The following is a 12,312-nucleotide window of genomic DNA, read 5'->3' on the forward strand; positions in this document are numbered from 1 at the left end:
TTTTTTTTTTTTTTTTTTTTTGAGACAGAGTCTCACTCTGTCACCCAGGCTGGAGTACAGTGGCATAATCTCCACTCACTGCAAGCTCCGCCTCCCGGGTTCACGCCATTCTCCTGCCTCAGCCTCCCAAGTAGCTGGGACTACAGGCGCCCACCACCACGCCCAGCTAATTTTTTTTTTATTTTCTAGTACAGACGGGGTTTCACAGTGTTTGCCAGGATGGTCTCCATCTCCTGACCTCGTGATCCGCCCGCCTCACCTCCCAAAGTGCTGGGATTACAGGCATGTCATTCTGGGATATTAAGTAGCTTACTCGAGACCCACAGTTTAAGTGGTGAATCCAGGACTGGAATCTAGGACTGTCCTATTCTGAAGTTTGTATCTCTTCTACATATCTTGTTACCTTGCCTTGCCATTGTATAACAGGACTGACTTCCTGACTAAAAATCGGTGAGCTCAATAATCAGACTTTAACAGTTAAAAGACTGCATGTGAGGAAATAATGTCATACAGATTCTTAATTTTTTTCCCAACTTCCGTCTGGATTTTTGATACTTCAGTTTAAGTATGATCTAGGAAAATTTTAAACAAGGAGATTAGATGCACTGCAAGATAAAGTGTTTTCTTATTGTTGCATTCCCATCACAGGGGCAAAGAAGTATGTCAATGATCCTCTTTCAATTCTCCAGCCCTGGAAACCATTTATCAAGATGGTTGCTGTGTAGTTTCAGGCAATTTAGTTTTGGAAGGACAGAGTGAAAAGCAATGTAGTTTGTGTGGCAGTTAATGCAGTCAGTGTTTATAGAAATGTTTTTGAATTAAATAGCTAACCACTAAAATAGCATTTTATCAAATAATCGCCATAAATAAAATGCATTTTGACTTTAAGATGACATGTGCTCTTACAGGATGTTTCTTCTGCATGCTAAAGATTGTATAACAAATTAAAGAACACACATTTATGTGGATAAAAGGCAAATAAACTTTCCCCAGCAGTAATGTGAAAATCATCACTGACGGTTTGACATATCAATATTTCAGGAAGAATAAATGACTTTCATATCCATGGCATTTTTTTTATCATACTTATTCATTTTTGTATTACTTGAATACTTTGAAAAGAATCTGTACTTTATCACCTGAAACTGCTTAAAGTATTTCAAAATATTTTAATAAAGCTTTTTGAATTATCAAATAATATAACTTTTAAACAAATTTTACTATTATTATAAATATTTGCTCTTCATCCCTCGCCCAAAGGAAGACTATAAATCTTGTCTCAACTGAATGAACACCATTTATCATATTCATTTTGTTGTCAATACAATTATGAAAAGCCCCTAGCCTTTTCCCAAGGAAGCTGATTTGCTACTGAAACTCAATTATTATAAGCAACGCCAGTACCAAACCACCCCATTTGGCAATCTAACACAGCTTCCGGCATAACTGACACTTCTCTCCGCCCCTGACCCTGAGAGCTTCAACATCTATGGTCAAATGGAGGAGACAAAGGTTTCTAGTTCAAAACAAAACATTAAGTCCCAAGATTTTCCGTTTGCTATTTTCTGCCATCTGCTGGACAAAAGTTTCATTTCAGAAGGGTTCCCCTGCTACCCCCAAAGGAGTTAAATAAGGAAATGGAAAACAATACAGTATCTTCTCTAAATTTTGGGCGGTATCAGTTATGGCAGGTAGTTCTTCTTTGACACTGAGGGGAAGGTTTCTGATCTTGACTCTTGGTTGAAATTGTTGAAGAGAAAAACATGAAATGTTAATCACTAGATAGCCTAGAGTTGTAGACTGGTTTCAAGATCACCATCGATATTACAGTGCCCAAAGTAGACTTTTATTATTTTTCAAATAATGAAAATTTTGATTTTGAGAGTTGCTCTTTATGTTTAGAGAAATAAAAGAGTCAAGCTGGGTGCCGTGGAGCACATCTGTAGTCCCACAGTCCCAGCTAGTCGGGAGGCTGAGGTAGGAGGATCGCTTGAGCCCAGGAGTTTTGAGTCCAGCCTGAGCAACACACAAGCCCCTCTCTCTTAAAAATTAAAAAAAAAGGCAGAAATGAAAGGGTCATATATAATTCCAGTTTAACTGTCATTAAGATAATTTTAAGACTTTCCATGTTGAAATTTCATAATCTCTATACGTATTATATGTAGATACAAACCATGTGCATGATTACTCAATGACATAAAAATTTTATCTGTAACCCTTCCCTGGGTACATAAATCTGATGAAGTATATTTTAATAATAATAAGATACATCAGTATCAAATTAATGTTTAAAATTTTTTATAATATGTAGAGTTCTTCCTAAAACATGCCTAGATCCCCTGTTAGTTATATTTTTGGCCATAACTGTGGCATAGTAGTTGAAAGTTACCTTTAAGAAGCTTCCATTGCAATTTAATTTACAGGAAACTTTGGATAAGAAGGGTTTAAGCAAAGCAACTGAGAAATAGTTTAGATTAAAAAGTAAATCAGCTTTGAGATTATACAATTTTTTTTCACATGCTCTGATGGTTTCATGTATAAAAGACATGAAAGCATTATATGACACTTACATGACTTGCATACAATATCACTTCCTGTTGGGATCAAAGATTAGTCATACAATACTATTATAATAATATTAATGACCATTTACAACTACTAAAAATGTGCCAGACATTATACAGAGTATACTTTACCTATTTTAATGGTTACAATATATCATGATACTGAATTATATCTGTTTTCAAATGAGAAAACCAAGACAGGTGAAATGACTTGCCAAGGTTCACAACACAGTAAATGAAGAGCTGGGATTTTATCACCAAAGTCTATGCTCTTTTAACTCTTATATGATAAGGTGTTTCTGTGGGGGATTTTTTTTTTCCCCGTCTGTACTAACCCTTGGCAAAGGTCAACTCAAAATTTACACCAAATGACAAATCTTGACTATTTATTTTCCCCTTTTCATGTCCATTAATTATTTTCATGATAATGAAAAACTGTGGCAGGATGAGTTAGGCCTTGAAGAGATAAAATGATCTTCCCGGCCTTGCTAATTGAGATGGAGATTCAAATCTCCCCTCAAAAATGCCAAATGGTAGGATTCATTGATCCCTAAAGATGTTAGCCAGATTATCCCTTCAACTCCAACATAAACAATCATTTGGGGGAAGTCATTTTTAAGTTATCAATATTTAACGGCACCAAAAAAGTGACCTCTCTGAGCTGGGTCTCCAAATACTGTGCTCAGTTATCTGCTCTGCTGCCACTGTGCTGTAATTTTTAGCTGATTACACATTAGTTCATTTAGCTTTGTTTCCTCTTCCCTACTGTGCCATACTATTAAACGAAAGCGAGGGGCCTGGCATCCCTCTGTGCACAGAGCTGGTATTGTCACAGTGTAATAAGGATACATCCAGTCAAACAGCATGGTGTAGCTGGTCTTTGTGTTCAGTGCAAAGGCAATCCCTCGAAGATCTCTTGCCAGCCCGATCAACATACGCTGTCAGTGGGAAAGAGACACAGTAATTGATTTTCACGTTAGCGCAGAGCAGATGGAGTAATAATCAGGCAATAATGACCACATATCTGATTTTGATTCATTAGCTAAAATGTCTCCTTCAGACCTCTTTCTACAGAAAAGCATAGATTCTTTAAACAAACAGACCATCAAATCCGCTGATAACTCCACTTTACTTCTTATAAATTTAGCTAAGTCATAATTCCAGTAGCGTAGCTAAGCATTTAAGAATCTTAATATACTTTGTTTCTGAATAATGCCAAATCAGAAAAAAAAGATCAGGATTGATAATTACACAAAACAGATATATACAGGGTCTAGCCATTATTTAATAACAGCAAATCTTGAACATCGGCTTGCATGCAATCGGTCCCACAACATAATTTAGAGTCTATCCTAGAAAGGCACTGGCATTTAAAAATTCCTAATGAATATCCTTAATAACTTTAGGACAAAATAAAACTGGCCAAGTGACCTACTGGTACTATGATATACGCAGAATGGCAGTCACATTCCCCAAGTGAGGAAGATGTAAGGAAAAGAGTTCTGTATTTGATGTCATAAGACTTGAATTTGAATCCCAGCTTTAAGACTTAGGGCAAGGCAATTTATCAGGCTCACTTTTGTCATCTATAAAAGGGGCTAATAATGCATTTCTCACAGAAGCACTGTGACAAATAAATGTGATAAATTCATGTGAAAATGCCTAGCAGAGCCTGATACACAGTAAATGTTCCATAAATATTTAGTTTTAGAGAAAAAAACCAAAAACTTGACTCTTGAAGAGAAGAGATCTGACTCGTACTCTGGACTCTTAATTAAGCTGTCCTTAGGTTGAGGCTTGGGAAGAGAAAAAGAAAACCCATGAACAGATGCTAGAATGTTGGAACAAAGAGCACAAATAAACATAATTACAAAACAAGGGGGTGGGATAATTGAGATATACAACTGTGACTTCCAAAGATACTGTTTCATTGCAAATACTCAGCTAGAAAATGCTCTCTGAACTTTTTTTTCTACCAGATTTTCTCTTTACTCACACTTTGGTAATAAATGAAAACCTCTTTAGGAAGGAGTTCAAATTATTATTAAGCAAACAGTGAATCCTGACCCTAATCTTAATGGCTGATTTAATTAATTTAATTTCAAAGTAGCAAATAATAGTTTAACTCTCAGAAGTATCTAGGATTTCTCATCCTCTCCTTTCTTTCTGCCTAAGAGGTGACTCAATATAACTGGATGTTATTTATAGGAATATTCAGTTTCTATACTGTCTAACAGTTCACAGAATGATGGTTATCTGAATTTCTGAATCTTGAAAACTGAATTTTTGTTTCTGCTCCATTAAATGACTTACTCCTTTTTTTCCTCATACTCACCAGTTCTTGTTTTTCTATAACCAGCTGGCCTCCTTGTAGCTCCCTCATGTAACCTGCCATTTGTTTTTAAACATTTTGCCTTTTTATATAGCCTTTTTTCACCACCTGGAGTCTGTTCCTCTCTTTCTCAGCTTTTCACATTCCTGGCAGCCTCCACAACAAAACACATCTTCTAAGAAGCCTTCTTCAAACTTTTCTGTTCTGACTCTTTGGCTTTGCAATCTTTCTATTAAAGTAGGCTTTCTGTTCTATTTTTATTAGGTACACTTACAAGTTTCAGGCTATGCTTCAAAAAATTTTAAGCTTCCACATACACATGAGATATCTACCATTTAAATCTAAATTAGTCAACAAGAACCATGAGTTTTACTTTCTTTGTGTCTAGTATAAGGGGCTCTTGAAATATTTTAGACTATCCTCGTTATACAAAAAGATTAACTTTTATTTTATCACAATTTTTTCATGCCTTAAACGATGTCAAATTAATAGAAGTGGTCTATAGGACTCAAATCTATGGGCTTTTTTTTTTTAAGTGGCAAAATGTGGCTATGAAATTATATCTATGTATCATTCTAGAAAATATTACTACAGAGGAAGCATATAATTATGTTTTAAATGAATTCAACTGAACAGAAAAATTCAGTGTTAATAAGAAATAGCTTTCTTATGCTCAAACAATATATTTTATCTCAAAGCAGCAGATAATATTGTAATAATCTATGTGGATACACAAACAACACTAAAGAGAGTGTTTTCTTAATAGCCAAAACATATCCAGCCCTGATACTAAAAAGAAAAGCTGTTAACTAAGAGCTCAACCAGCCTACTAAGTAATTTGAGAGTGAGAGGTGATCTTATTGAATTTGAGGAACGGAGGAGCTACAGTTTACCATCTCATTTAAAATAGTGCAAAGAGTTTTATTTTAAAAGTTGCCTTTCTTTTACAGTTGGTCAACACAAGACTGATCTGAAGAATGAGAGGCTCTTGTATTTTTAGTGAGGTTGTTTTGGGGAGTGGGATATGTCTGGGGATCTAACTGTATGGATTCCTTTTTGGATAGTTAGGGAGTAACTGCTGAGTTCTTCAGTCTGCTGCATGGTGAACAGTTGTCTGTGTGCCAAGTGTGAGACAAATGGGCTGGGAAACAGCTGAAACGAGGTTCCTTCCACCCTGACCCCCAAAACAGGGTTTCTAATGGAAAGTCTGACAGACCCTTTACTGTAGTGGCACTACTGGGGGCGGCTATAATATTATCCTCATAATTCTACTATATAATAACAACAAAGAAAAAGAAGGTGAAGGGTCATTGTGCTTTGTCTTTAGAATTAAGATGGCTGTCTTCATCCTTACAGCATACTCTTAATTCTGAAGACACATCTTAATAACCTCTAAATAGTTCCAACAAAAGAGCCGTGTCAGAGGAATGAGCAGGCCCCAAGGTGTTTCAACTGGAGTGTTTTCATCTGCCTTTATTGCTCTATCCCTCTCCAGAATTAAGGCAATAACCTGTGATAAATTATTCAGGAACTGCTACAGGGATCAAAGCAAAATCATTCTGTTAAAGTGCTGTTTGCAACATTTGGCACTTAGTGCGAAAACTTTTAATGTGCGCATGCTGAAAATCAAGGATTTTAAATAATTTAACATTGTGGAGTTTTTACGAAAGGACTAAAGATAGCAGGTTCCTATTTAACTGCTCCTCTTTCTCTGAGAAGTTTTCATTCATTTTCCTTGAAACTGATGATGTCATGACCAAATCAAAAACAATGCATGAGTCAGGGGAGTACTGGACTATATTTTACCATGGACACAATTATAGGGGGAAACACATGTTTTGAAAGAATACTCTAAAGCTAGGATTTGTCAGAGTGTTTTTTCCTCTTCCCCTTTACTTTGAAGAGAAAAACCCAAGACAAAATTTCAATGTTTTCTTCAATTTTGTTAAGAGTAAGTAAGAAAATAAAGCTATAAATTCAATACTTTTGCTGCATTCCCTCCCCTCACAACTATATTTCAATTTGGCAACACACGTCCTTAATGTTTAAGTTTATACTGAAATCTGCATTTGAAAATATCTATAAATAGGGAGTTAGAAAATCCTGGTAAGAGTTGCAAATTAAATGAATTTGGCAGTCCTGCGGCATTTTCATAGAGATATTTTAACAGCATCACCTCCTGTGGATTGGAATACTAAATACTTTATTGAAGAACAAAACAGAAATGTTTTTATCTCTAGTACTTGCAGAATGAAGTACCTGAAAGCACTTTTGCACGTATTATTTATTCATCATGATAGAAAAATAGCCTTAACCTAATAAATTACATTTAAAAGCATTTAGTGCAAAAGTTTTGTTTATGATAAAGCAACAGATTTAGTTTTTTATCGGTAGCTTAAAGCACCAAGTTTTCTTTATACAAATTAGACAGATGGTGCTTACAGTAGAATTTACTAAAGGTCTGTCACAACAAATGCAGCCAAGCTGCATATTTAATCACTGCAGAATCTTGTCTACCTGCAGCTGCCAACTGCTAATCCAATTTCCCTGATAAATGTGGCAAGAGACACGATCAGCAATAAAGAGCATCTAACTCCATTTTCCTGCAGGGCGTCTTTTGATGAACATTTAGGACGGAAGCACGGAGTGCACTGTGTGGCCTTGGTTCGTGGCAGCTGCATGCATTCTGAGGCACAGTTCTCAGGTTACTCACTTAATTCTGCCACTATCATTACGTTGCTATTGATCTCAGTAGCTGTTGCCTACACAGCATTACTCTAGATGAAGCTGAATCAGGCAGTTATCATGCATCAAACTTGCTCAAAAGCCTGGAGATTTCCCTTTAATTACTTGTGATTTTATTTGCAAATACCGTTAAAGTGTAATCAAGCAGTCACTTTCCAGGGTCGTTAAGAACTTGCTGGTTTAGGGATATATCACTGGAACTCCATTAAAAATGACTCTAGGAAGATGGTTTCTATCAAACTAGATGGGATTACAACAAAATGGTCTTGGAATATAATGAAATCTTCAGATGAGACAGATGTAATTTTTATAAAGATGATGTTTTTCAACTTCTCTGCTTCTTTTTGATAAAGGGCAGAAATAGCAACCTAAAAGCTGCAAAGATTTTGTTGGTCACTGAAAATATTTGGAAGACATCTAAAAGATACAGCTAACCTGAGTGGAAACTCTGCTGACGAATTTCAGGAAGAGTATAAACACAAAGAGAATCTGTAAGATCCTTTTTTTGGTTTTAAAATTCTGTAACTATAGCATGCTGATAAACATTAATTTCAAAAATTCTTTTAAATTAAGAGATATAGCATTTGGCTGATTATTTTTTGGTAGAAGAATTACATAAAGATAATTATCAAAGGCGATCATTTTTCTATTTGGCTTCTTATTGCTAGTTTTTTTTTTTTTTTTTGTGAAGAGATGCTATGCAAAAGATGGTTAATATTTCTAACATATTTCAAATAACTATGAAATATATGACTCAATTATCACCAACAAAGGTGTCTACATTCTCTGGAGTGCATTTATTAGTCTGTTAAAGATAATAATCATTGTCAATTATTTAATATTGCCCTGATACATTGTAATTTCAGAAGATACTATTTCTATTTAGCAGAGCTTGTGCTTCCCATCTCCCACCTTAAAATATGGGGCTGTTTTGTCATAGACAGCTTGCTACACTTAAGGATTTTACTAATAAAACATAATGTTGTCTTAGATAGTATGACTGTTGCCACAGCTGAACTGACTTGTCAAATCAATCCTAATATGGCTCCCACAGGCACATAAAAACCTTATTTAGCTATCAGTTATCCTAATCACTTTGTCCCGTTTAAGAATGCAATACTTCAAGACCAGTTCCTATTTATACATATATGCCTAGCCATTTAATAAAGTCTTGATTTATATAAATTCTTGTTTAAAAAAATATTTAGAGATGTAGTGTTTTAGTATGTGTATGTTTGTGCATTCCTCTATATAGATACGTTGAAACATAACAGTGCAGGACAGATGAGGGAATAGGGGTGTTTAAAGTGGTGTACCCACAAGAAATATCCTATTAAAGATAGTAACTGCCAGAGGAGACAAATCTATGTCATCTAATCATGAACTGACTGTCCAAAACTATTTGCTGACCTCAAAGTTCATTTGCATAAGAAACTAGAAAAATGCTTAAATAAAAGTAAAAATTAAAGACATGCAATTGGGAAAGCAGGTCTGAGGAGGCAAAGAGCACACACAGATATGCAAAGCCCTTTTCTGGATCTAGATATCCTAGGAAAAACAAAACTGTCATTCCTCATATTTGGAAACAAACCCACCTTTACGTCTTCTTGTTTAAAGTTGTTGTTGAATATTTGTAATACTGTTTCAAAAGCAACTGTAAGAGGCAGCATGAAATTCTCAAATTCATCCTCATCTTCGCCTATCAGAGAAACAAAAGGGTCACTATGGTTTAAAATGCATAGAATTGTACATTGTCCTCAGTATTGAGCACTTTATTTAGGCTTAGAAATATTCCCAAGAAGGGGTCAGCCTGCATTGACATCCATGCCACATTTTGTACTTTTGCTCACTGAATATTCTGGTGTTTTGCCTTCTCTTTTGCACCAAATGAAATAGCAAAATTACTTACCAGCCATTTTTTTCCCCTGGTTCTTTAGTGGATCTAACAGACTCATGCCCCAGGCATCTCAGTCCTTTAGCTCCTAGGGCCCCTAGAGCTTCTCTAATGCCTCAAGGAAGGCCACTTTCAAAGCCTCAGAGATGCAGTATTTTTTTCCCCTTCTCTTTGGGTGCCAAGGCCCTAAAGGCTTATAGACTCAGGTGCCCAGATAGCTCTAAGTTATTATTCTTTTTTATTTATGTTCTTTTTAATTAATTTATTAAATAAATGGCAGGGAAACTTTTATCTGCCAAAAAGGATGGGGTCCTTATGGGTCATTTGGATTTTAAATACATTCTTCATGGGTACATTTCTTCTTACACTAAGCTTCCTTTTTTTTTTTTTAAATAGAGAAGCGGGAAAAGAGACATTTCCTATTAACTTTTTACTTTAAAGGTAGACTGAAGTTTCCTCAAGGATTCTGTCAAAGCAGAATCTTCACTTCACACGTGGATATGCACAATTGATAATTTATATAGTATCCTTTTTCAAAAGGGGTTTCTTTTAAATGAGAGATTGAATCCACTTATTCGTCCTAAGTCACAGGGAGCTATGAGCTGCACTCTACTTAAGAAACAGGCAGAGAAAGATTAAGTGTCTTGCTTAAGGTGGAATACTTAGTTGGAGGTGGAACGACATGGTTCAGACCGCCTAATGTCTACGCTATTAGTAGAGTTTTTAAATAGAGTATGAGAGAGGAAATGAGCTCTCAGAGAAGGTCCTCAAAGTTTGGTCCTTGACCTAGCAGCATCAACATCACTTGTGAACTTGTTAGATGTAAATGCCCAGGTTCCATCCCAATCCATTGAATCAGAAACTCTGGGGGTGGGTCCCAGCAATTTTGTTTTAATAGGCTCTCCAGATGATTCAGATGCCTGTGAATGTTTGAAAAACACTGGCCTATAGTCATTGTTCAGACAAAGAAACGGAGGTCCTGGCAGGATCAAGATCCTTTGACTCCTAAGGAATGGCTGATCTGGCTGACTCTGATCTTCTGTGATTTATGTCTTTCCTTCAACTTCACATTTTTTCAGGAGTACAACAGAATCGTGGACTTAGCTTTGTTACAAACAGATGCCAAAAGGCTAACTAATCTTTACTGGTGTGCTGTTCTAAACGAAGGTCAGTGTCCTGAGTGAAGAGCAAGGCAGACCAAATTAGAATCTCTTCTCTGTCAACTGGCTATATGACCAAGTGACTCCTCTTCTCTGTTAACTGGTCACAACACAGACCCATACAGATGCTATTTTTCAAGGCCCAGGTGAAATAATATCTTTCCCAATGTCTAAGCTAAGCTTTCCTAACTCCCAATCAAGTTATCTCCCTTCTCCCTTTGGATTCCCATAGCATTCTGCCTGGCTCTTAACCATCGTACCAGTCTGCCTTGAATTGCAGATATTTAAGCGCATATCTAATAATAGCAATAATAATACCACCTACATTATACCACAACTACCATTTGATCAGGGTTACTGTGGGAACTAAATGAGATAAAATTTATAAAGTATACATGTAAATTATCAGCTCTACTAGCTTACGCTGATAGTATCTTCAGATTAGCTTCTACAGCGCTGAGACTGTATCTTTGTGTTTCTCGGTGAAGGAGAATGATGTAGAGCTCTGCAGTAAACAGGCCCAGGTGTCTGACTCCACCATATATTATTTAACTTCGGATATTTTACTAATTACTCTGAGTCTCAGTTTCTTATATCTATAAAATAAGTATAAAAATACTTATCTTCGAGGGTCACTGTGAAGATTAAATGTTATATGGAAAATAGAAGACACTCAATATATAGTAGTGGTGGTACTAGTATTATAGTATTAGCACAGAATAGAGCCTGGCATTATTAGGGAAATACTGTGTTTAGATAAAAAGTAATTTCTCAATAAAGGTGAATTTTAGAATGTCTTTATTTTCTTAACAACTGACATAGAATAATACAATAAACAATTGAAATATACATTATCAAATCCTAAATACATAAAATATATGTACATTATACTTAAGCCATGTAATCTTACTCTTCTAAGATAAAGTATTTTCTAAACATGGAGTTATTAATGAGAACAGTAGAAATTATTACTGCAGGCAGATGATGGTGCTATAAAGAATGGATGCTTTGAAATCACAAAGTTTATCTAAGCTTAGCTGGAGCAGTGGTGAATGCTTATAATCCTGCCTACTTGGGAGATGGGGTAGAAGGACCCCTTGGGTCCAGGAGTTTGAGACCAACCTGGGCAACACAGTGAGATCTCATTTCTTAAAAAAAAGAAAAATAGTTTATCTAAGCTTGAACCCTGGTTCTGCTACTATTAGCTGTCTGGTTTTGGGTAAAGTCACTTCACTCATCAAAGCCTTAGTGTGCTCACCTGTAATTAAGAGACATAATATTTACTTCATAAAGTTAGCCATGAGAATTGAGTAAATGACAAAACATCTGTAACCGCTCCCCCCCCCCCCCCGCCCCCCCCCCGCTCAGTGTCTGGTACTTAATAAGTGACAGCCATTAGCACTATTGTTGTCTTGAGTCTAACATGGACTTAGAGAGGTGATTATGGTAATCAAGAAAAGTATAACTGCAAGATTGCCAGCCCAGTGCCCTTCCTTTGGGAACAAAGTTTTCCAAGGTAAGGATGCTTATTCAGAAAAAAGACAAATTCAGACTTTTAACATTTCAACTCCTAACTTAATATTCTGAGCTACAGATAAAAAAAACTTCCTGATTCTA

At 35.9% G+C, this 12,312-nt stretch overlaps 1 protein-coding gene across 1 annotated transcript in view; it reads right to left on the reverse strand.

Moving 5' to 3' along the window:
- The window catches only part of RANBP17 (RAN binding protein 17), a 428,276-nt gene that overhangs the window by 89,180 nt on the left and 326,784 nt on the right, over window positions 1-12,312 (reverse strand). The window contains exons 19-20 of the mRNA XM_023218928.3: window positions 9,237-9,340; window positions 3,414-3,502 (exon numbers count right to left, since the gene is read on the reverse strand). Of these exons, the coding sequence (XP_023074696.1) occupies window positions 3,414-3,502; window positions 9,237-9,340 (193 nt within the window). The remainder of the gene's footprint in view (window positions 1-3,413; window positions 3,503-9,236; window positions 9,341-12,312) is intronic.

This window comes from Piliocolobus tephrosceles, chromosome 4, assembly GCF_002776525.5.
Source record: "Piliocolobus tephrosceles isolate RC106 chromosome 4, ASM277652v3, whole genome shotgun sequence".
NCBI classification, from domain to species: Eukaryota; Metazoa; Chordata; class Mammalia; order Primates; family Cercopithecidae; genus Piliocolobus; species Piliocolobus tephrosceles.